The sequence below is a fragment of the Strix uralensis genome, chromosome 7 (genome assembly GCF_047716275.1).
Source record: "Strix uralensis isolate ZFMK-TIS-50842 chromosome 7, bStrUra1, whole genome shotgun sequence".
In the NCBI taxonomy this organism is placed as follows: Eukaryota; Metazoa; Chordata; class Aves; order Strigiformes; family Strigidae; genus Strix; species Strix uralensis.
The window spans coordinates 8,795,098-8,817,024 of NC_133978.1; the positions used below are offsets into that span (position 1 = coordinate 8,795,098).

At 41.4% G+C, this 21,927-nt stretch overlaps 1 protein-coding gene across 1 annotated transcript in view; it reads right to left on the reverse strand.

Moving 5' to 3' along the window:
• Positions 1 to 19,726: 19,726 nt before the first annotated feature.
• The window catches only part of CABCOCO1 (ciliary associated calcium binding coiled-coil 1), a 53,052-nt gene continuing 50,851 nt past the window's right edge, over positions 19,727 to 21,927 (reverse strand). The window contains exon 10 of the mRNA XM_074875671.1: positions 19,727 to 20,394. Coding sequence (XP_074731772.1) covers positions 20,317 to 20,394 — 78 coding nt within the window. The 3' untranslated portion in view covers positions 19,727 to 20,316. The remainder of the gene's footprint in view (positions 20,395 to 21,927) is intronic.

Below are 21,927 nucleotides of genomic sequence, written 5' to 3' on the forward strand. Positions count from 1 at the left end.
GACCACTCCCAAGCAAGGGGTGGCCACTGTACCTGCAAAAAGGCAATTGGGCCAGTTTTCCCCAGGGCTAGGCTAGAGCTGTCCTGCCTAGGGGAGGGAGGTCCATGAGGGTCTGTGGAATATACTGGAGAGTCTGTGGAGACTAATGGGCAAAAAACTAACCTTGTTGACAGCAGCTTTCCACACCTGGGTCTGAACCTCCATTGGAAAATGGAGGTAGAGGTCTGCAAATCAAGAGGTTGAAAACCACAGCATAAGCATGTCCCAGGCTCTGTCTCTGGGGTAGCTAGTAATTGTGTCCAACTGAGGAGTACTTCTGAAATAATTGCTTAGTTACTGTGATCATACTGCAAAGCATAGGCAGAGGGTGGGGGGTAACACTTTCTTTCCTTTGCCTCCATCTGTGACCCAGTGACACGCTTGTCATGGCTTGGCTGGAGGACATATGGGGCTCCTGAGAAACAGCTTCTAGGGAAAAGCGATACACGCCGTGTCTGAACAGCGCTGATCGACAGTTTTGGTGGTTAAAACTCTGAGAGCTCAAATACAAGTAGCAGATGAGAAGAACACAGCTGTTGATGTTGACATGTTGCTGGCCTTATGGAATGATGATAACCAGCTGGAAATGCACGTGATGCACTGGGGAAAAGGATGGAGTGAAGAATTTCAGGCTCGCTGGAACATCACAAATGAAAAGGCGATCAACTGAGGACGTGGAATTCTTCCTTTGCAAATCATTTGTAGATCTTTTACTGCTTCATACTACAATAGGCTTCAGTCCCCTGGCTTCAGGAAGATGCACATGTCAAGGCTGCAGGCTTCCAGGCTGGCCAGGCCCACACAGGCATCCTCAGAACCTCCCAATACAGCAAAAACATTTAAGATGGATGAATATCTTCAGACAGCAGAAAGGAGAAGGTGTAGAATGGGTTCACAGTAGAAAATCTCCCTTCTTGGAGGAGCTTTTTTTCTTTTTATTTTCCCTGAGTAATTACACCATTAGTGACTCCTCTGCGCAGAGCAGTCCCAGGCTTCAGAGCACACTGCTCCCTACACATCTCCAAGGCCAGGTGTGGCACTGACAGCTGTAGGACCTTCTCTTCAAGCCATTCCCCAAGGGGACAAGCTACCAAAACATTGAAAGCCCTGTCTAGAGCTACCTTAAAACTGGGGAGCTTATCTCTGTATTTCAATGGCGTCTGGTGTTGTGCTCTGCCATAAGCTTTAATTGTCGCTGTTCTGAAGAAAGCCTTTGTTCAATACAACTGCCTACTTCACGATGACATCATCCAAGACTGTGGAAAAAAAGCACAGCCTGGAGTAGTCAGGCATGTGATGATGTATAAATAGCACTGACAGAACAATATTATAAACTCTATTGGTACAGCTGAGATAAAAATAGCAAGTTGCTGATTCATCTAAGATATCGGCTAGAGGGATGGCATGAGGTTCAGCTACAATAAACCTTCTCAGCTAAAAGCATATTACTTCACCATGAATCAGCTGCTCAGATCTTTCATTCTTTTCAGAAAAGCACCTGTCTCGTCCTGCTCCGGTCCTCCATTACTGAACACATGAAATATCAGGCCTGATTTTATTTTTGCTTTCTTTACTCTGAAATATGTTGCAGTCAGAGAGTTTTCTAAGGCTTTATATACACATAAGAAAAGCAGAAGCATTCCTAAAACTGCTTGCCAAGTGCTTGGTAACAGCAAGGTTTATATTATTGTTCACAGCTATGTTTCTACTTTGCCTGTCTCTAGAAAAACAAACAAGGGACCATTATTTCAATAAACCTGGAAATACTGAACCATACTTCCAACATCTCTGAATCTGTAATGACTAGGTCATTTTACGGCCTTCAACAAGATACATGCAAAGTCAAGTACACATCCACATACAATGTGTTTTTCAAATGGACAAAATGAAACCTCACCCACTAAGCCCAGAAATACAGAAATTAAAGGAAAAAAAGAAGCTGAGAGATGGATGGCTGGCTCCTTGGAATATATCAGCAGTGATTACTTGTGCTGTGTCTCGCATGGACCACAATTTATGCTCTTATTTAACTTCTTAGGCATCTGGACCGTAACATCAGCCACATTGATACTATGCCCCCTCTTCACAGGAAGACCCTAGAGGAAAGTACATGGACCACAGTACCAAAAACTAGTGCTAGAGCTGCAAATTCAGGGGCAGCTGCTCTTGGGAAGCGGAGTCTGACACTGCAGCCTGTCTGCTTCCAGAGCATGTGTCACAGCAACAAGCTGCCGGTGTAGGATGCTAACTGGCCACAGCCACAGATAAACAGGCAGCTCCAGGAATCCCTCTCTTGTGGCAAATTCTCACCCACAATGTGGCCACCATATTTTTAGACACAATTAAAAGACATCTTAAATGTTTAACTTCCAGTTTTTAACACCACAGCCACATGGCAAAAAGAAGCATGGATAACAACTGGTAACGTGCAAACAGGAAGACTATGAGGTTTCTCTCCCTTCATGTTGGGCAAGCTCCCCTGTAATCAGTACAACACTACTCAGTGCCTTGACTTGGGCTAATGTCTTGACTTGGACACACACAGCCTGCTCCTTCACCTCCTGCACGACTGTCTCTCCCCTACAAAGCCTTCCATTGCTTGTGCATCACCTTGTGATCATCACACAATGATGACAAAATCTCTAGCACTGCCAAAGACAGGTCTCCCTCTACTTGTGAGCACCTTCCTGCTGGATCTCCACGGACAGTGGGTGACAGAAATAAGCTCTAATAAATGCAATTGCTTTGAAATTTGTCATCCATGATTCCACTTACTAGTAACCTACAAAGTTTCTGTGTGCCAGTGACTTAAGTCCGCATTCTGTTCTTCAACAACATAATTTACGCTGTGATCATCATCCACACAAGTGTCAACTACATGGACATACCAGCTCCATTAGAGCAGCTTGCTTTGTATAAGCAGAGTGTTTTATCTACTGCCTGTGTCTTGGTTTGCATCAAAGCTAAGTTCCTTGTATAGGACCATTAAAATAATCAAGGCTTATACAATTACAGAACTTATATTAATTTTTAAAACTTGCAGATGTTGCAACCTGTACATATGGGAATAGCGCCAAATGTTACAATGACAGAAAAAAGTTTATATCGGCTGTGTTTTAAAAGTAAGAAAGCAGGAAAAAGAAAAATGTCACCTTACCACTATCAAGGCATTACATGTACCTGGTTTTGTACACATCTTTTAGTTAGCAGCTTTGCATTTCTGATAGTGAGTTAATCAGGTAATGTTTTTATGAGCACAGAAACAATAGAATAGTGTGGGGGGAAAGCCAACAAAACCCCCTTATTTGCTTTTGATGTATTTTTGTATTTACTAAATCCTTCTTGCTACATCCAGAGAAGACCTTTGCTGCATGTGAGTTTCAGTGAGCAATGCCAGCAGTGATCATACATATCTGCCACTTTGTCACCACCCTTCTCTGGGGCGAGCAGCACTGTGAAGGGCACCCTTTGGGATGCCACTGTGCTGCTGTGCAGCATCTCAAAGAATCTGCAGCTCTAGCATTATTTTGGCTGAGGTTGCTGGTCAATCAACATGCTGAGGTACTTTGCAGAGAGCATTTAAGTGACGCTCAAGTATCTACAGAAGCAACATGTGTTTTATATTATCAACATCTTCTTTGTATTCCAGTTGCATGTCAGTACTGGTAGAACCTACTGATGCTAAGACCAGCTTCAGCTTTGAAGCTCGGGACAATAACAAAATAACCTGCTATTTGTTTATGTTAGTAATAAAATCTACTGGCAACTATGATTTGATCATGGCCTTCACAAGAAGGCTAGCCAAAGGAAACCTTCTCGATAAATAGGAGATGAAGGAAGCGGATGGGTTGTCTGTGAATTTTCTAAATCTAGTCCAAGAAGCTGATGGTTATGCTTAAAAGTCTTAAATTATTTTGGACCCCAGCTTTCCAAAAGATTGCTTGGAGGACAAAGAGAGACTGTAGCACTAGCCTCTTCCTAGGATAAAGGTTTTGAGAGATGGAGCAGAGCCAAACACTACAACTGCTGTTTTCCTGAATCCATCAGAAGCAGCCAAGGAGCAAGGATGGATGCAGTGCACGTGGCAGGCTCTCCTAATCACTCTCTTTCCTGGGCATCCCTCCCTGCTGCATCTCCTGCACTGCCTCTATTCCTTCTGCCACATGGTCAGCCGTATGGATTATCCTGTGCCCTGGGGCTGGGAAAATGGGTGCCCTGGTATTGCACTACGAAGCCATCCGGGGGACTGCAGCTACATGTGCGTAATCACCAGATAGTTTATTGAATTGATATCTATCTATCTATCTATCTATCTATCTATCTATCTATCTATCTATCTATCTATCTATCTATCTAACATGGCAATGCCACTTCAGCTATAAGCATGTTACATGGGAACAGATCAAGTGTACCTTTTGTATGTAATCAGACCTTGCGCATTAGTGTTGCATTTCTGAGGCAGAAAAAAGCTGGTTTGTAGAGCACACCTAAGCAGGCAATTTCAACTTTTGGCTTCTGTTCCCCAATATCTCCGCCACTGGCAAACGTGTGAATGTAATGTTGGCTCACTACAGCCTGGCTCAATGGATTTTGCAACACAACATTCTGATAACACCGTAGACTTACATGTGAGTAAGACTTCTAATATAGCAGCACAATTTATTCCCATTTCCAGATTAATGGAGCCTTTCTGATTATTTTCACAGCATTGTGCAAAGGCTTTTTTTTTCCTGCTGCACGAAAGGGAGAAGCTCCTAATGCGTTCCTGAAATGCCTTGTGAAGTTAATGTGACTTATTCTCTATCATCAAGAGAATGATACTGGAATTTATGAAAGTCAATATTTTTTCTCAAAGTTTCTTAGTATTCAGTCCTCATATGGCGTAAGGGAGTACAAAGGCAAATACAGAGAAATCTGTCAAAGTCAATAGAGTTATTCTGGACACCTGAGTAATTTGTCCCTTGGTATGATTCAGTCTCCAAAATCCACTCAATGTTCATAACGACCGTTTGCTATTCACTTACATTTTTAGCTCTGTTATAATTCTAATTTTTTCCATGTTTCACAAATAGCTAGAGTCAGTTTCTTTCAGATAATGCTGTTTCCCCAACTTGGCTTCCCTGTGAATAACCTCCATCATCACTATGCTACTTTTGCTCAAATGTTTCATTTTTAACAATAAACATCTATCCCAGATGCCTTATTTTCAGCTTCATTAAATGTTTTACTAGTTCATCTTGAGTCACGTCAATATTTACCTTGGACACAGTTCCATATCCTTTAGTTTCTAATACCAGAATTCTCCAGACAAGCTTATTGTTCCTGGCTTGACTTCTCCAAGTCACAGCTTAAAACTTTTTTTGACGTACTAAATAAGATGCAAATTCACCCAACTATTTGCTTTGCTGCGTGCTGCCAGCTATGCCTATTCCAAACATCTCTGAACAGATTTACTTAAATTTCTGTGTACACATGGGCCCCAGACCTCTACCCAGTTACTCTGAGGTAATGTCAAAGCCATTTAATAACAGCAATTAGCAGAAGAGAAAGCACAAATCAGCTACCAACCTTTCGGGCATAGTACCAAACCAGACCATTTCTACTGACCTTTTGCATCCTAGAGAAAGGGTGTCAGGAAACCAGGAGGGGTTGTCAGCCCCTGCACCTTTGTGTTGGTCCTCACTGTGCAAACCCAGATGCTCTTCTGAGAAATGGGACTGCGTTTCTTCACTCCAGATCTCACCCCTGCTCCTGACCAGCAGGACCAACTTGTGCTGAGCCGTGCACAGCATGAAGGTCATTGTGCTGCTTCTTGAGCTCACCTGTGTACTGATCAGGTAAGAAGAAACTTGGTAAAACAGCAAGCAGCAGCAGGATGTTCACCTGACATGAGGGTAGCAGCAGTGTGGAAATAAGTTCTCCAGTAATGTCAATAACACAAGTAATTAGAGTAATTAAGAGAGAGGTGGTGTTGAGGGTCATATTGGAGCAATACAGAGCCTAGGAGGATGTGAAGGTGCGTGGAACAGGTTCTGCCTCTTCGGCAGCTGCATAAGAACTACTTCTGGCTTTGGCAAGAAGTTGGCAACAATGGGTGTGTGGTGACGACAAGACGTGTAAAGGAAAGCAGCCGTGGCCAAGGGGAGCAGCAGCGCAGGTGTCGGGGGATGATGTTTTAGGGGAGGTAATGGACAGCAGTCTGTCTGTGTGGAACCCCAGTGCAAGGGATACCTGAAATAGCTCCCTGTGCTCATCCCCCAGCAGTCCTGAGCTGTCGCCCAGAGTGTCCAGGCTCCTTACTGCTGTAAGCTTGCTTGGAAAAAGTTGTTCTAAATACATACAAGGCAACAGGGAACAAAAGTTTGAGAAGCAGAATTTTCTTGAATTTTCTTCAATCTTTACACTGAGTTTAGTTCAGGTCCTTTTTCAAAGCAGTAGCACAAAAAAGGTAGTGTGAAGTTTGATATATTTATATTTTATATTCCTGTACTGCACTGGAATAAAACATTTTGAATTTTACATTGGATATAAAAAAGCAAAGGTGTCAAGCTGGGAAAGTGCTTTGAAAATAACAAAGGACTTTATGTGGAATTATTTGAGGTCATTTTATCTGTTGTTCCTGACAGTATTTAAATACCTCCTTTCAGTTTGAAATGCCTTTAGTTGTCATTCACTGAAATCAGTGGTGGAGACTAGCAGGGCAGCTGGGCCTGCACCACAAGGGGATACATGATGAAAGAAGCACTCAGATTTTCGGAGATCTCCAAAGCGAATATTATACCTGTGCCACCAACTCGTGTTTGTCAAGAGGTGTCAACATGGTCTAGGGAAGCAGTGAGCCACGTTCTTGTGAGAGGGGAGACAATTTCACATCCTGCCGATTTTCCTGAGCAAGATACTCCTAGGAGAAGGTCAGGGAGATAGCTTTAGATTTCAATCCAGGTGTGCAACAGTTTAAAGAAGAAATCCAGGGTATTGAGTTCACAGTGCAATGATTTCAGTGGCTGCCACACATGCAGATACACGGAGCTAGTTTTGAAATGCCTTGCTTGGGTGCTTTAGCAATAGCAGCACAAGTAAATAATTTTTGTAGCTAGCCCACATACCATCCCAGAAAGCGTACATCTGCACAGCGTAATGAAGCTAATATTTCTGTGCACCCTAGACCACATTATAGCTTACAGACTGTTCCCCTGTGCTTTGACCCAAAAGGGCTGTACTGCCAAGAGAACAATTGAGGTTTTATTTGTTTTGAAAGAACTTGCTCACCTCTAAAGCAGAGGTGGTCATTCTCCTCTTTTGGTCTAAGCCAGAATCAGAGAGACGTGAGTTTGAAACCAGGATATTCAAATTCCCTTCTTTGCCCTATGTCCCCCTGCAGATATACACTAGCAAAAAAAAAAGCAGCTCGGTACAGGAAGGGAGATGAGAAAGGATGAGGGACCACTGTCTCCACAAACACATGCAGCCAGAAGATAAAATGAAATGGTTGAATACTAGATTAAATGCAAGTTTCATGTAAATGATCACTTACAGAGACCTAATAAATGATTCCGTGCAATTCATTGTCAGAGACTTTTCTCTGCCATTTTTGTTTTACATGTGTATTTAGGAGCTTTTTCCCCTTGGAGGATAACGTTCAGGTTTTAAAATTTATATTAATCTGTCACTACATTCACTTGTCACTCTGTGAAGGGGCTTCTTTTTTAAATAAAGTGTCTTTTTTTCTTTTTAATGTGCTGCTGTACCAGAATGGAGTATTTAGGGTAAGCCCTTTCAACAGCAGTGCTGCACAGGATGAGGTGACATGTAGGAAGGCTGCTTTTTATATAGCATGATTTCTTTTGACCCAAACAACTAATCAGAGTTTTAGAGGCTTTGCATTTACCCTGACTGGGGACTGGCAAGGGGCTTCACTGCAAATCTCTCTGCTCCCAAGGACAGTCTTCATTTCCAGAGCAAAGGAGGACTCAACCAGAGACAGAGGCCTTGCTGACAGATCACCAACAGTTCTTTCAGGCAAGAGTGTTGGCCCAAAAGCTCTCAGGGTGGGTTACGGGTTTTTTTGGTTTGGGGTTTTTTTTTTGCGTTTTTTACCCCCATTGGGTCAGGGGTGCTACTCTAAGGAAATTAGGAATTACTCCCTTCAGAGCAAAGGTCTTCAACAGCCTCTGCTGGGTACCATCAGATGTCCTCCCCTCACCTGCTCTCCATCCCACCTTTCAGCTAGAGGTTACCCCAGGCTGTGAGCTGCACCTTACCCACCCTCACCTCCTTGTCTGGTGTGGTTGTGAAAATACCCCTGTGAGGTTCAGCCTGTGTGTTGACTGAGGCATAGCCATCAGCTCTGTCCTTCCACCTCTGCTTGGAATATGGGCACAGAGAGGACAATAGAGGAAGGCACTGCAAAAAAAGATTGCAGAGGATGCCCATCAAATCCTCACATTTGTTGTTGTTTCTGACCTAGATAGCCACCTGGGCTAACTGCTTGCTGGGGGTTTTGCTCAGGACACCTTTCTCTCACTCAGTGCTGTCTTGATGCTTCTTATTCTGAGCTTGCTCTACCTTGTGACTTAACCAAAAATGCCATCAGAGTACTGTGCCATGATCAATCAGTGTGTTCACTTCCTCTCAGTCAGTCTTTGCTTGTATACATTCAATTATTCCTTCCTTCAATTGTTCTTCTCTTCCCATCAAAATACCTGGAAGCATTCCAATAACTTTTTCCTGCTGCTAAATATGAGCATTTTATTTCCTAATGTCCACTTGAATTTGATCTTGAACAGCACAATGGCCTACACATAGTATTTCATACAGGGCCCATGATTTCAGGGTCAGGGCCGACTACAAGATAGAGACATGCTAGTCCCACTTGTTTGAGTTCTGTTTTCTCCTCAGCTCTGGGAATTTCTATTTCACTTGTCTTCATTCCCATCAGCCATCCTGCATTTTGCCATATGATTGCTTTCCTCCTGGAACAGAGGGGACAGTCATTCAGCCTGCAGGTCACACCTAGATTATCTTTAATCACTAGGCAGCTTCACTGATAGCAATCTCATTTCTTCTTTCAGAATAAGGGAAAAACCCTCCACGAAAAGACAGAGGGTGTGAGGATGCTTCTGAATTAGTCACTGAAAAAAGGTCCAAGGCTCAATTCTTTAACAGTCTCTCTAGTGGAAACACAGAGTGACTCCAGTGGAGCCGCAGTGGTGTAGCTAAGATCCAGATCAAGATAGAGGTTTCAGAATATGCTGCTCTGAGGGTTTTTTTTATTACAGACATCTCATCTTCTGCTTTATGAGTTATTTTGAAGGTTTACTGTATCCGAGAAAGAAGAGCAGGAGTTCAGATTATGAACTTTGATTGCTCATGGTTTATTCAATATTTTTAATAAAGTTTGAAAAGGTTCCCTTCCATCAAAGAATGTCCCCTTTGATTAATCAATTGAATTTGATATTTTCTCCATGGAGAATACAAAGAAGTATACCCCTTTGCCAGTTGTTTACAGGCATCTTAGCAGCACACAATAGAACAATTATTTTCTAAGTAAAAGAGCTGTGATGAGAAATGTTAATACACCACTTAATAGTATAGCATCTTTTTCTTCCTTTAAAAAACACACAATAAGGACATATCAAGCCATTTTTAATATAATCTGCATACTTTCCAGATAACATATTCAGGGAAACAGAGTTGTCTTAAATGGCCTTCTTCACATTTACATCTGTAACAGCTGCAGTAGCAGCTCCGTCGGGCTTGATTTTATTCAGTGTGGCAGGATCAACATAAAAATCTAGGCTGAAAATTAAAGAGAGTAAATGTCCCCCTGACAGTTAAGAGAATGATTTTGGTCCAAGAGTATTTCTGGTCACAACTCACTTTCAAAAGCAGCTTTGTCATTTGTGCCTGGCCTAGTCCCAGTAAGTGCTATTGTGATTTGTTACATTTTCTATGGAACCAGGAGACCATTTATTAGCCCCATGGTATTGTATTGAGCTTCAATTATGTAATAGTCATTATTCTGTTGAATATCCGAAGCTTTGTAAGAAAGTTTTAGTTCTGGAAAGAAACATACAAGGTTCTCAAATGATTTTGAGGAAGATCAAACTCCCCTTTTTTTGCTAGTTGAAAGAGAAAAGGTCCCTTCTTGATATAAATCATGAATAATTTGAATAGACTTTTTTCTAAAGAAACCCTCCTTTTTCTTTGAAAGCCATTGATAGCTTGGGATTCAAGCAGAAAAGAATAAAAGAAAAAATAATAGTTTCTTCCTAGGAGAGAACGTGATATGTATGCTTTCAAATTAGTGAGATTTTAATTTAATTATAACAGAGGAGTGTGTGTGCATGTGTGATTTGCCTGCTTATAAGTGAGGAATGAGGGTCTGTCCCACACATAGTGTGGAAGAGGAGGCAGGTCCTCAGCTGGTGTAAGCCTTGCTAAGGGCCCCCTGATGCTGTTTTTGCAGCTGACGTAAGTCAAGGATGTGCTCCACAGTCCTGTTTGCTTGTTTAGCTGCCCTTTACGGTTCAACAACGCAAACTCTTGATATCCAATCAGCTCCCAGTGACCTTCCATTTCCAACTGGTCTGAGCCATCCGCATCGCCCAGACTTGTCAACAAATTAACTACCATAAAATAGCTCATTAACTAGTTACCTGACATCCATAAAATAGCTGTCACTGGCTGCCATAAAATGACTAATAACTAGTTACCTGACATCATCCTCTTTCTATCATTCCTTACTGTTTGTTTAAAAAAAAAACAGCCCCAAAACATAGATTTTACAAAACACTGACATCAAAATAAAAATTGATTGACTCCAAGCAATTCTGCCCTTCACAAGCCATTTTGCATGACTGAAGGCTTCAGCTTCCAGTTCTCAGAGGCTTCTCCTGTTCTCAATCATGCGGTTTTCCCTGCTCTCTGGCAACAGCCAGACGCTCCAGTTCCTGTAACCCACGAGCCACCAGGTAAAAGTCACTCCAGCTGTTGCCTCTGGTTTTTATGTTTTTAAACTAATAAGAAATACACCACACACACAATGCACATACAACATATACATGCAACAGCTTCTCCGCCTCAGAGTAGCAAACCCCATTACTCCTAGGTATTCTCAGGAAATTGAAAAGCAATGTTCCCAAGGCAGACAGATTTCTGAAATGATCTTTCTTTAATGTATGCTCAGTTTAACTGGTATTTTAGTAAAATGACTCTAGCTGTATGCCAGCTGAAGAGAAAGTAGAAAGTAAATCAACAAGCTTTTTTTTTGGATAGACTTAGTATCTCAAAAATTCACGACCAATGGAAATTTTCTACCAAGGTTGCACCCCATTAAAAAACCAACCAATTCAAACACTGCTGCTACAACTTGGTGTGACTACAGCCATTGTGTAGCAAGCATATGTATGCTTGCATGTATGTTTTGCTCTCTGTGCGGGCAAGCAAGAATAAAGCAGGTGGTAATACATTTTGACCACAACCATGTCATGCCCTGTTATTTTTACAGTATAAATTAGTTATATATGGATCAGATGCATTTGCTTATTCCACTCAGAGCAGCATCTAAGCATCCTTACTTTTGACAATAAGAGGAGATACCCAGTTTATCTTAAAAATGTGAATTGAAGTAAAATGCATTTGCAAGTTGCATGTTTATTGGATCAAGTGCAATAAGGCATCAAGCCAGGATCTGGTCTTGTTGCCACTATGTAAATGATGAGTAAGTCTTCTAGGGTCAACAGAGCAGCAGCGGAGTCACATGAGTCACAGCACACTGCTCTTCGGAAAGATTTCTCCATGGCTAAATATAATATTACAGTTGCTTCAAGAAAAGCTCTGCGTCAAATTCTAATAAATGCTGGCAGTGATGCTGAGCTCTGAGCAGTTGTAAAGCCAAAAGGAGGAACAAGAATTAACAAGTGGCCTTAAAAACCTATTGAAGAGAATGGCAATTTTGTCTGCAGAAGAACTGAAGAATCAGACCTTTGGTAATGAAAATCATGACCTAATTTTTCCGCCACCCATGTTTAGCCACCTTTCAAATAGGTCTGGGAAAAAAAGCCAACCTAGAAAAGGAAACAGAATTTTCTTCGAATCAAAGTGCAGAAAATACCACTAAGCTCAATAGACTAAGTTTGTACAAGTTACCACTCAACTACGTGACAACATGGAGTTTGTTTCAGTATAATTTTAACCAGGCTCATCCCAAAAAATGATGTCTTGCTCCTCCCAGAGGAATGCATTAAACAAACCTACTGTTACCAGTGAATGGGAACAGCCACACCGACAGAAGCCAATCCAACACCCCATCCAGCAAAACAGTAATTCCAATAAATACCCTTTATATCTCCATATGATACACACAGTCTTGAATCTGGAAAAATGAGAGCTCAAGAAACCATAAAAGAGATGCCCTTTGGTCTCTTCTTTTTCCAGGGGGTCATAATTTAGTGGTATTACAACAACTGTTTTAGGTAACTAAAATTGATTATCAAATGTAGGTTTGCATTCTCTGTCAACAAAGTACTGAATTAGAAGAGATTTCATAATTCCTTATGAATTTCTCTCCTAGCTAGATCTTTCCACTGGAAGCCTGATTAAATGAGTATTATTTCTTCTTAAGTGGTTTTACAGGTCGTTTATCTTAGATTTATGAGTATCAACCTACTTTAGAAGGTATTAGATAGCTTTAACGTTTGACACGTATTCTCTAAATCATTTACAGTGCTCTCCATTTGCACTAGACGATCAGTAATCTTCTCAATATTAGGTTTTATTGACAATGCACCATATAGAGTCCTTATTATATGGTAATGATTTAAGATAGGTGCAAGATTGGGAACATATAAATCCAAAAGCTCATTTTTGATTGTTGACACAGAGCTGAGGAATAATGTGCTTCCATCTAAATCACTCTGTTTCTCAATAACTTAACACACATACACGTTTAACCTGTTAGGAGCACAGTGCAGAGATGTGCAAACAGATCCTAATTCCGTCTTCCAGCCTGATGGGCTCATGCTTAAAGCTCTGTGTTTACTCAGAGAAAACCACCAGTGGCTGCGAGACTCCCCCACTGCATGTGAGCAACCTGCACCCGCCTTACACCGCGTGGTGGGTGCAGGCAAAGGTGCGGCGGGAGAAGCAGGGGGCTCAGCCCAGGTCTCCAGTTCCTGAGCACTGGTTCATGCCTAGCTCAGCCCAGCTCCTCACAGGCTGCTGCTGCTCGCCAAGCCTGACAGCCTCAAGCAGCCCAAGCACGCCTCTGCTATACTTGAGTCACGCCAAGGTAAATATGCCTGTTGAGATCAAGAAGCATTTTGCCTGAGTAGGGAGTTAGTAAGAATGAGATTAAGGGCTTAAAAATCAGCCCCATAATTTATATTTGGGAGATGGTATCGAAAGCTGTCATATATAACAAAGACATACCTTCATATAGCCCTACACAATAATAATTTCACAGAAATATTGGCATTGATAGTAATTGAATTCAGTTGAATAATTGATTCGACTACTTCAATAGAAGATCAGCCCCCATATCTGTATTACTCACAGAAAATTGGAGTAGAAGAAAAAAAAATTAAAGCGTCATTCTTTGGTAGCAAATTAACATCTCTCCTCTGAGTTCCACAGAATTAAAGTCTCATCTGCAACGCTGTAATCCAAAGGTATGTCTCTGAAATGCAGTCAAGAGCACTGTATCAATCCTGCTTTTAAAGTACGTCATTGGAAATGGTTTCTAGGGTATCGGAGCTGCATGAATGGGCAATTTGTTAAGTTGAAATGTGACATTTCAAAAAAAGAATGATCTCAGAGCAAAACCAACACAAAATCTGAATCCTGCTTTTATCCCAATGGCCACCTGGTAAGAAAACGCCAGTGAAAAAATGGTGTTAGTGGAAAAATCATCCTGTGACAATTATGCATGATTGTAATTGTGAATAGCAGGGAAGAACAGTAAAGAGGTGGCTTTCTCTCACCTTGCTCATTCAGAAAAACAACCCAAAAATCCTTACTCAGGCTAGAGGCTTGGCAGGCTCACTCAGGTTACGACTGATTTAGTAGCAAAGGAACTGGTGCTACTAAACATTGAGAACTCTGAACTCCAATCAAAATAAAACACCTCATTCAAAGCAATGCAGTAAGCATCGCTGTTACCTTGTCTTACTTCAGTAAGACCAAGCACAGATTTGCTGAGGAAAAGGAGGAGAAAAAAAAAAAAAAAAGAATTCTCCCAAATTAGGACTCCCCCGTGCCATATGCACACTTCTGGCCTTGACATGAGGGAGCACCTGCAGACCCCCAACCTAATAACGCGTTAGCAGGCAATTTCCTAATGCACTGTGAAATAGCAGAAATATCGCAAGTTCCATTTTTCTTATTAGTGGAGCTAAGTGCATTCTGCAATGTGGTATCTACATTTCTGTAAGCTCATTTCATTCACTCAGTTCCTAAATCAGCAAAATTTAGCAATCTTCAACATCCCTCTGCGATGAGTGAAATATCTTTTACTACTGTGAAGAAGGGAGGAGGTCAAGAAGGCTTGGGAAAATTTGTTAGTATGATCTGTAATATGAATTTGGCAGAAAAGAAATTGAGAACATTTCTTTGGAAAACAATCAAAGGGCAATTTTTTCCTCTTGGAGCTGCATGGTAATTCATGACTTATATGCTCCAAAGAAACTTGCTACTCTGATGATCAGGATAGCAAAATATTCACTGTCTGCCTGACAGACCAAAGATGGTCATTTTTCCTCTCTTTCTGTTCAGGCGGGGCCACATGTGTGTCCCTCTACAGACAGATAAAGACTGTTTATCCGTGTGTGCTCAGGAAGACTATAATCTAAATTAGATATGGCATGAAATGATATGACAAAAAGTAACAGGGCAGGTGGCAGAAATTTAGGCTCCATCTTGCAGAGAATAACACATGCTTTCTCTTACCTGGATCTCAGCTGCTCCTGGTGTATGCGAAAAGTCAGCATCTTCGTGGTTAACCACTTACAGCACCTCAACACACACAAACGACCATCAAAACTGAGGATCTTGAGAGCCTCTGAGATGAGGAATCTTGAGCCTCCTGTATCCGTTCCAGCTGGGGTTAATCAACACTACAAAATTAAAGAGTGGAACTTATTGTCATTGCATAATATGGTGACCAGGAGTACAACTGCATTCAGAAAAGGATGAGACAAATCCATGGAGAAGATGTCCTTTGATTTCAAACCACCGTTGGGTCTGGGCGCATACTTTGGCTCCACAAGTTTCTAAAGCACTGATCGATGGAAGCCTATGCCTTCATGTGGCCCACTCTAGGCGTGCCCCATTCCTGTACGCTTCCCTAAGCATCTCCCATAGCCAGTGCCAAAGGAACAACCCTAGGACATTTGGATCCTGCTCTGTCTGGACATGACATTTCTTACGCTATAATCAATGCAATCATAAAAATAGACTGTTTAGACAAGAAAATTGTCTTGGCTGGAGTTTAGAAGATATAAGATTCAAATTTTAAGAAAATGTTGTATGAGACATCTTCAGAAAGGGTTAAAAAGAGCTAAATGAAAACTGACATATTGATATAGACCAACCTCAGTGGAGGGAGGCAAAATCCTGAGGCCTTCTTTGCAGTCCCTGAAGGAACTGACTTATGTAGAAGGTGCTTCAGAGCATGCTGCAGAAGCTCCCATCATGAATCACCATCCACATCAGCATCCCAGACTGATACAGCTCCAGTAGGCTTTTACCAGGAATGGAGAAGTACCATACTCATTTTAGGTGAATAACTTTTATGGACCATTCTTCCTTGTAGCCTCTAAACGATCTTCTGCCAGGCCACAGGTCTCCCCTCTTGCTCCCCCTACCCCACCTGGCCGAGGTGCTTGTAGCAACTCACCTTTTCCTTTTTTTGTTCTTTGAATCAGCTGCATAAACATGCAAAATACATACCAGCAGGCCTAGGCAACACTGAGGGCACAATTCTGCACGAACGGAAACCTCACGTTTAACGCAGTCTTTGTTGCGTCAGTGACAGCACAGGTGTTAAAGCAGTGATACTATGCTTTAAAGCAGTCTACTATGCAAAAAGTCAGGTTGTTTCTACCCTCAAAATATTTTACATTCTGTTCTTTCTGCAGTATTACTAATTCCAAGTTCTGTTTAATGCTCTGCATCTGAATAGGACTCTCAATTACATGAGTCACTGCAACTATCCTTTGATTTTTTTCTTTTTTTTTTTTTGTCACGTACGTGTAATCTGAATCCACAACTGTTGGAGCCTGAAGCTTGCTCTGCACACTCAAAGTGCCACAACAAAACGGGCTGAAATGTTACATTCAGTTTTGAGTTGCTCAAGGCAAGCAATGTGAGCCATGGCAGAGAAGTGGAGGTGATTTCACCTTGAACCCAACCCCTCCCTAGGCTGCCAGCGTACAGGAGAACTATGTGGCTGCATATTGTGGCAGGGACAGGTGTAACACTGTCCTAAGATGAGGGAGGAGGGAGAAGAAAGAGGGTGAATTGTCCAGTTACCTGCAGTATCTCTTGCTGCTGGATGACATGCCATACTGGCTAGTGCTACTGAGAATACAAATGTCCCTTTCACACCCCAGTAAATCTATAGGTGTTAGCTATGAATTCTTTACCAGCCTTGTTACCTACGTAACCCATGTTAAAGTTCACCTGCCACATCCACACTCCACTGTGAAGAGGTGCAAGCTGCAGATGAGAGGGTACAGCCCATGTGAGCATCCTTTCTTCTACACACTTCTGGGTTAGCCCAGGATCAAACCTAGGCTCCGGGGGCTTTTCAGACATGTACGATATGTACATCTGGATGAACGTGTTTTGGTGGTCAACTGAATCATGTGCTTCAGAGTCTGATTTAAATGGACCAATGCTGACTTGGCACACATTTTGTGGTCAGGTTGACAGTGTAGGTTACTGAAGAAAATGTCTTTTTCTCACTTGTGAAAAGCTGAATTTGAAGCCTACGCACAGTGGCTTTTCTGGGAAAGCAAATTTTCTAGGAATGCCAGTTACAATTTTAGGAAGGAAACAATGTGGTAATTTTCAAATTCAGATCAAGTTTTGGCACTGAAGAAGAGAAGCAAGGCTTGAGAAGAAAAGGTCATGGCAAAACACTACAAAACAGGTAAAAAAATGTTTTCTCTTTTTGTCTCCTTTCCCACCTTTTTCAAGCCAGCTTCTTACTAGAAAAGCTGCTTTCAATCTCTTCTAAACTTCCATCACTCTTGTCAGTATAATGCAGGAAAGCACTGCCTGAAAACAAGGCTTTTCTTATACTAGAGGATAATTACTAGTTGTTCACTGTCTCATTATAAAAGCCTAGCGCAGACCAGCATTTTACCATGAAGATGCTAAAAAGCATCAATATTATACCTTATATAGGAAAAACTATACTATTTCATCTGTCCTCTCTCCCCTGGAAAACCACCACTTCTCTGGCAGACAAGGTAGAACATAACACCTCTTTCCTTCCTTTCTACAAGATCCGTCTGATTTAAATTGAAAGCTCTGTAGGGTGGGAACCCGTTAGGAACCACGTTAAGTATGTGTATTGTAAAGAACTATGTTACATCAACAGTGTTGCAAAAAAAATATATCAAATATTGTTATACCAAAGCCTCAACTGTAGGTCCCAGGAATGACAGTATAATTATTTTTAGAGATGACTATAGCAGTAACTCAACATGACACGAGAGACCTGAGAAACAGCAAGCCTGATTTAAACCAATGGAAAAGCCAGGAATGCAGAATGGAGACTGTTCTTAATGCACCATATTGCATCTGAACATTTTGTTCCTACCCATCTATCCAAAGCATGACGTTTTGCATTTCATATTAACATTCTGAAGACATTAAAGGATTCTTCAATTTGATGTTCATATGCTGTGTCAGAACACGCACTCTGACTGCTTAGAGAGATGCTATGTCTACCTTTTACTCATCTTCCCTCCTTCAGCCTCCTAACCATTCTGCCTCCCACTCCCAAAACATCACTGGGGCTATTTTTATTGGTAGCATTATTTAGTTCAGCAGGAAGATAGTTACAAGTATGGTTTGTGGGATTTGAACTTCACTCTGGATTTCTGCAATACCTCAGCTGTTATGCATATGTACTAAGACTGAATGCTAACAAATCATTGCAGTAATACTTGATGTTCATATACAATTTCTCATCTTCAAAGCACTTTAAAATTTCCCAGAGGTTCTACAAAATCTGGGAGAGGGAGGAAGAGATATGGGCAAAAGCCTTTGTTTAGCATTGGTCTTAACATAAATCATAGTTAGTCCCTTTCTGCTTAGCACTATAGCAGGAACATTGTAGTTTTCAGATTTAAGTCTGAAGTGCTAAACAATGCTAAATTGCCAATAACACGTTTTCACTAAAAAGTATTTAAAATACTCTTTTTTTTTTTTCATACGGACAGCTCTCTTCCGAAGTTCTGTTCTCACCTTTGAGTTCAGAACCAGGGAAACTTGTGACATTAGCATAATGTGTTGGGAGATGAATTTATGTATCAAAATAAAGGACATTTTGGTTTCAGAAAGTTTTGATAACAATAAAAATCATATTTCAAAGCAATAAAACAACATAACCGGGAATCTTAACAATCTTAAAAGATTAAAATATTTTCAAAAGATTTTTTTAAAGGTAAGACTAATAATTCTTCATGAATTCCGTCGGCGTTCAAGGCAGAGCAGTTAGCTTTTAAGAGCGGAAAGGAAGCTCTCGCTGCTGTGCTGCCCGGCGCTGGGAAGCGCAGTCAAGACAACCTGGCAGCGGGGCGTTCCCGAGCCGGCTGCTCCCCATCGCGCTCCGGGGAAGACCCCTCCCCCGCCGCGGGACCCGGTACCGGGCTCTGCGCGCCGGGGCTGCCCGCGCGGGGCTCCGCGCCGGCTCCGCGCCCCGCGCAGGGCTCCCACGGGCGGGCAGCGCCCCCTCCCGGCCGCGGGCCCCGGCCCGTCACCCGGCGCCAAACGGGACCTTTTAGGAAAAGCCGTTTTCCAGCTATTTTCGCTTTTTTTTTTTTTTTTTTTTTTCCTTCCTGGCTGGGCTGAGTCAGGCTTGAAAACTTTTTTTCATCATCATCATAAAAACATGAGGATGAAATGAAACAAAACCTAAACAAATATGAAATTGTAATGAATTAAACATTCTATTTCTCAAATATTCCACTAAACATGTAATCCCATCCTGCCTTTATGCTTGAAAGCATGACTTGTATTTGACATGATTTCCAGGGCACAGAGTTCTGTAACACAACAATCAATACAGGCCACAATTTCGAAACATTCAAGCATGTCCAGCAGGGCGAGGGAGGGGATTCCCCCCCTCTACTCTGCTCTCGTGAGACCCCCCCTGCAGTGCTGTGTCCAGCTCTGGGGCACCAACATCAGAAGGACACGGACCTGCTTGAGCAGGTCCAGAGGAGGCCACGAAGATGCTCGGGGGGCTGGAGCACCTCCCCTGTGAGGACAGGCTGAGAGAGTTGGGGGTGTTCAGTCTGGAGAAGAGAAGGTTAGATTCCTTTTGAGTTTGAAACATTTCTATAACATCAGACAAAATATGGAAACCTGAGATGAAATGTTACATGCATTCCAAAAAAATTTCCACTGAAATCAAAAGCAACTCTTACAGTATTCCCAAGAAAAGTGCAAACTCTTCATTTACGCAATTTTAATATGGTGGAAATAAAGAAGTGCAAGATATTAAATTTGTTTTAAAGCTTAGGAAGCAATTTAAAATGAAAAAACATACATGTTGCTAATGAATAACTACAGTGAAAAGTGTGTAATTACATGTTAATTAAATTCTCTCCTTATTATATCTGCAGTGCCTCAGAATGATGTTTTCTCTCTATGTATTCTCCTTCTAGCAAAATTTCCTGAAAAGAAAAAAAGGTGTAAAGCAGAAACTGTTAAATATTTCACAACTGGAAAAAGGAAAGAGAATGAAACTACAGCGACTTTTTTAAAAACTGGGATTTCTATTCAGAAATAAACTGAACTTCAACATGTTTTAATTACATATCCTTCTGTTTATAATCTTCTACTTAAGTCTAAACTAAATAACAACACTGGCAGAGCACAGTAAATTTGAGGAACTGGGATGAACTATTTCCAGGTAAATGTTAACAGAACCATTTTCCTTTATACAAAAATAATTACGTTCAGGCAGGGAGCCAGTCTTCTGTGCGTGCCATCCCCTACTGTCCAATTTCTGTAAAGTTCAACATCACCTTTCTTATCTGGCTATTTTGGACTTTTTAATTTTTCTGTTCTCAAAGTATAAGCTTCTTCTTGCATTTGCAGCTTTTCATTTATCTCTGCCTGTAAAGAAAATCAGAAGAAAAAAGTGGTTATGATGGAGCTATCTTAGGCTGCACATTGTCTTTGTGGTTTTGACACACTGTAGTGCAGTAAGACAGACATTATCCTACACACCTTCCTGTTTTGCAGACATAACCGTGTTTCAGCCTGTACTTACGTGATAACACTTTATCATATTACTGTGCACAATTGCGATGTATGGTATGACTGCCATGAACGGGAAGTGAGCTGGGACAGCCATTCCTCATGTAACCTTGTCTTGGGAGATAGGCTAATTTGCCTGTATTCTCAGACAGCCTTTACCAATAAACACCAAATCAGAAAAATTGCTTTGGGATTTGGTCATTGCCACTGTTTTCCTTTGCTGCAGATGTTTGTTCTCGAGTGTAATACATTTTATTGAAACATTGCTGGAATTAGAAAGCATTACTGAAAATGAACAATAAAAAAACATATTTCTGTGATGTTGCTTGTCTTTCTTAATTACAAACACAATTATGTATGTGTGTCTCATTCTGGAAATCCAGACTGCAGTAGATATTGAGTGTTTAATTTACAGTGTAACATTCGTGGGGAAGGTACAAAGGTTCACAGAATCACAGAATCATCTAGGTTGGAAGGGACCTTGAAATCTTTGGCAGTGATAATGTGTAGCTATCTTCTATGGCATTTGGAAATGTGGGATCACTGGAAAAAAGGCCACAAATACTGGGGTTTTATGGGGAATTTATGTATATTTCTCAATATCAGCATTTATGGGGAATTTATGTATATTTTTCAATATCAGCAAAAATACATGAGAAATGGAAGGAGTACAATGACAGTCTTTCCAAGAGTTGCAGAGTTTTGTTCAAACAACTGGAACAGGCTCAAAGGTGCTTTACAGCTCCACATAAACAGTTCCAAAACTTAGAGTTACATTCTTAATGGACTTCATGTAATTTTGACAAAGTGAATAGATTTGACCCAGAAAAACTTGCAGTAACTTGCCATTTCAGGAACTTTTTGTTTTGCCAGTCCTAGAAATCCCTATTAGTGCTACACTGCAACCTCTCAATGGACAACCACAGCTAAAATGTTTTCAAAGTTCTCAGTAGCTCAGCTTAGCATCGAAAAGCTGGAATTTCTATCTCAGCTTTCTATCTTTGGAGGTGGCCTTCACCATATTCAATCCATCCTCCAGTATCAACAAATCTGTCCCTATCCCTTCACATTATATGTATACTTAGTTGCTTTGCTGTGAAACACTGATCCTCCAGGCTAATCCTCTCCCAGCCACCCCAGCTGCCCTTTTTTCTCCAGTTTTCACATCCCTCTGTCTCCAATTCTACCTTCAGTGAAAATCAGCTGCCACCATACTTCACTATGCCTGCTGTTGTGATCACTGAGTGTCAGCACTGTGATTTCAGGCTAAAAATTATTTTCTAGACTCATCTACAGCAACAGCTGCCTTATGTTCCCTGGAGACATAATGTATATCGTGAAATCACGGCTCACACTTAACAACAAAATGGTATGAGTCTGACCGTGTAT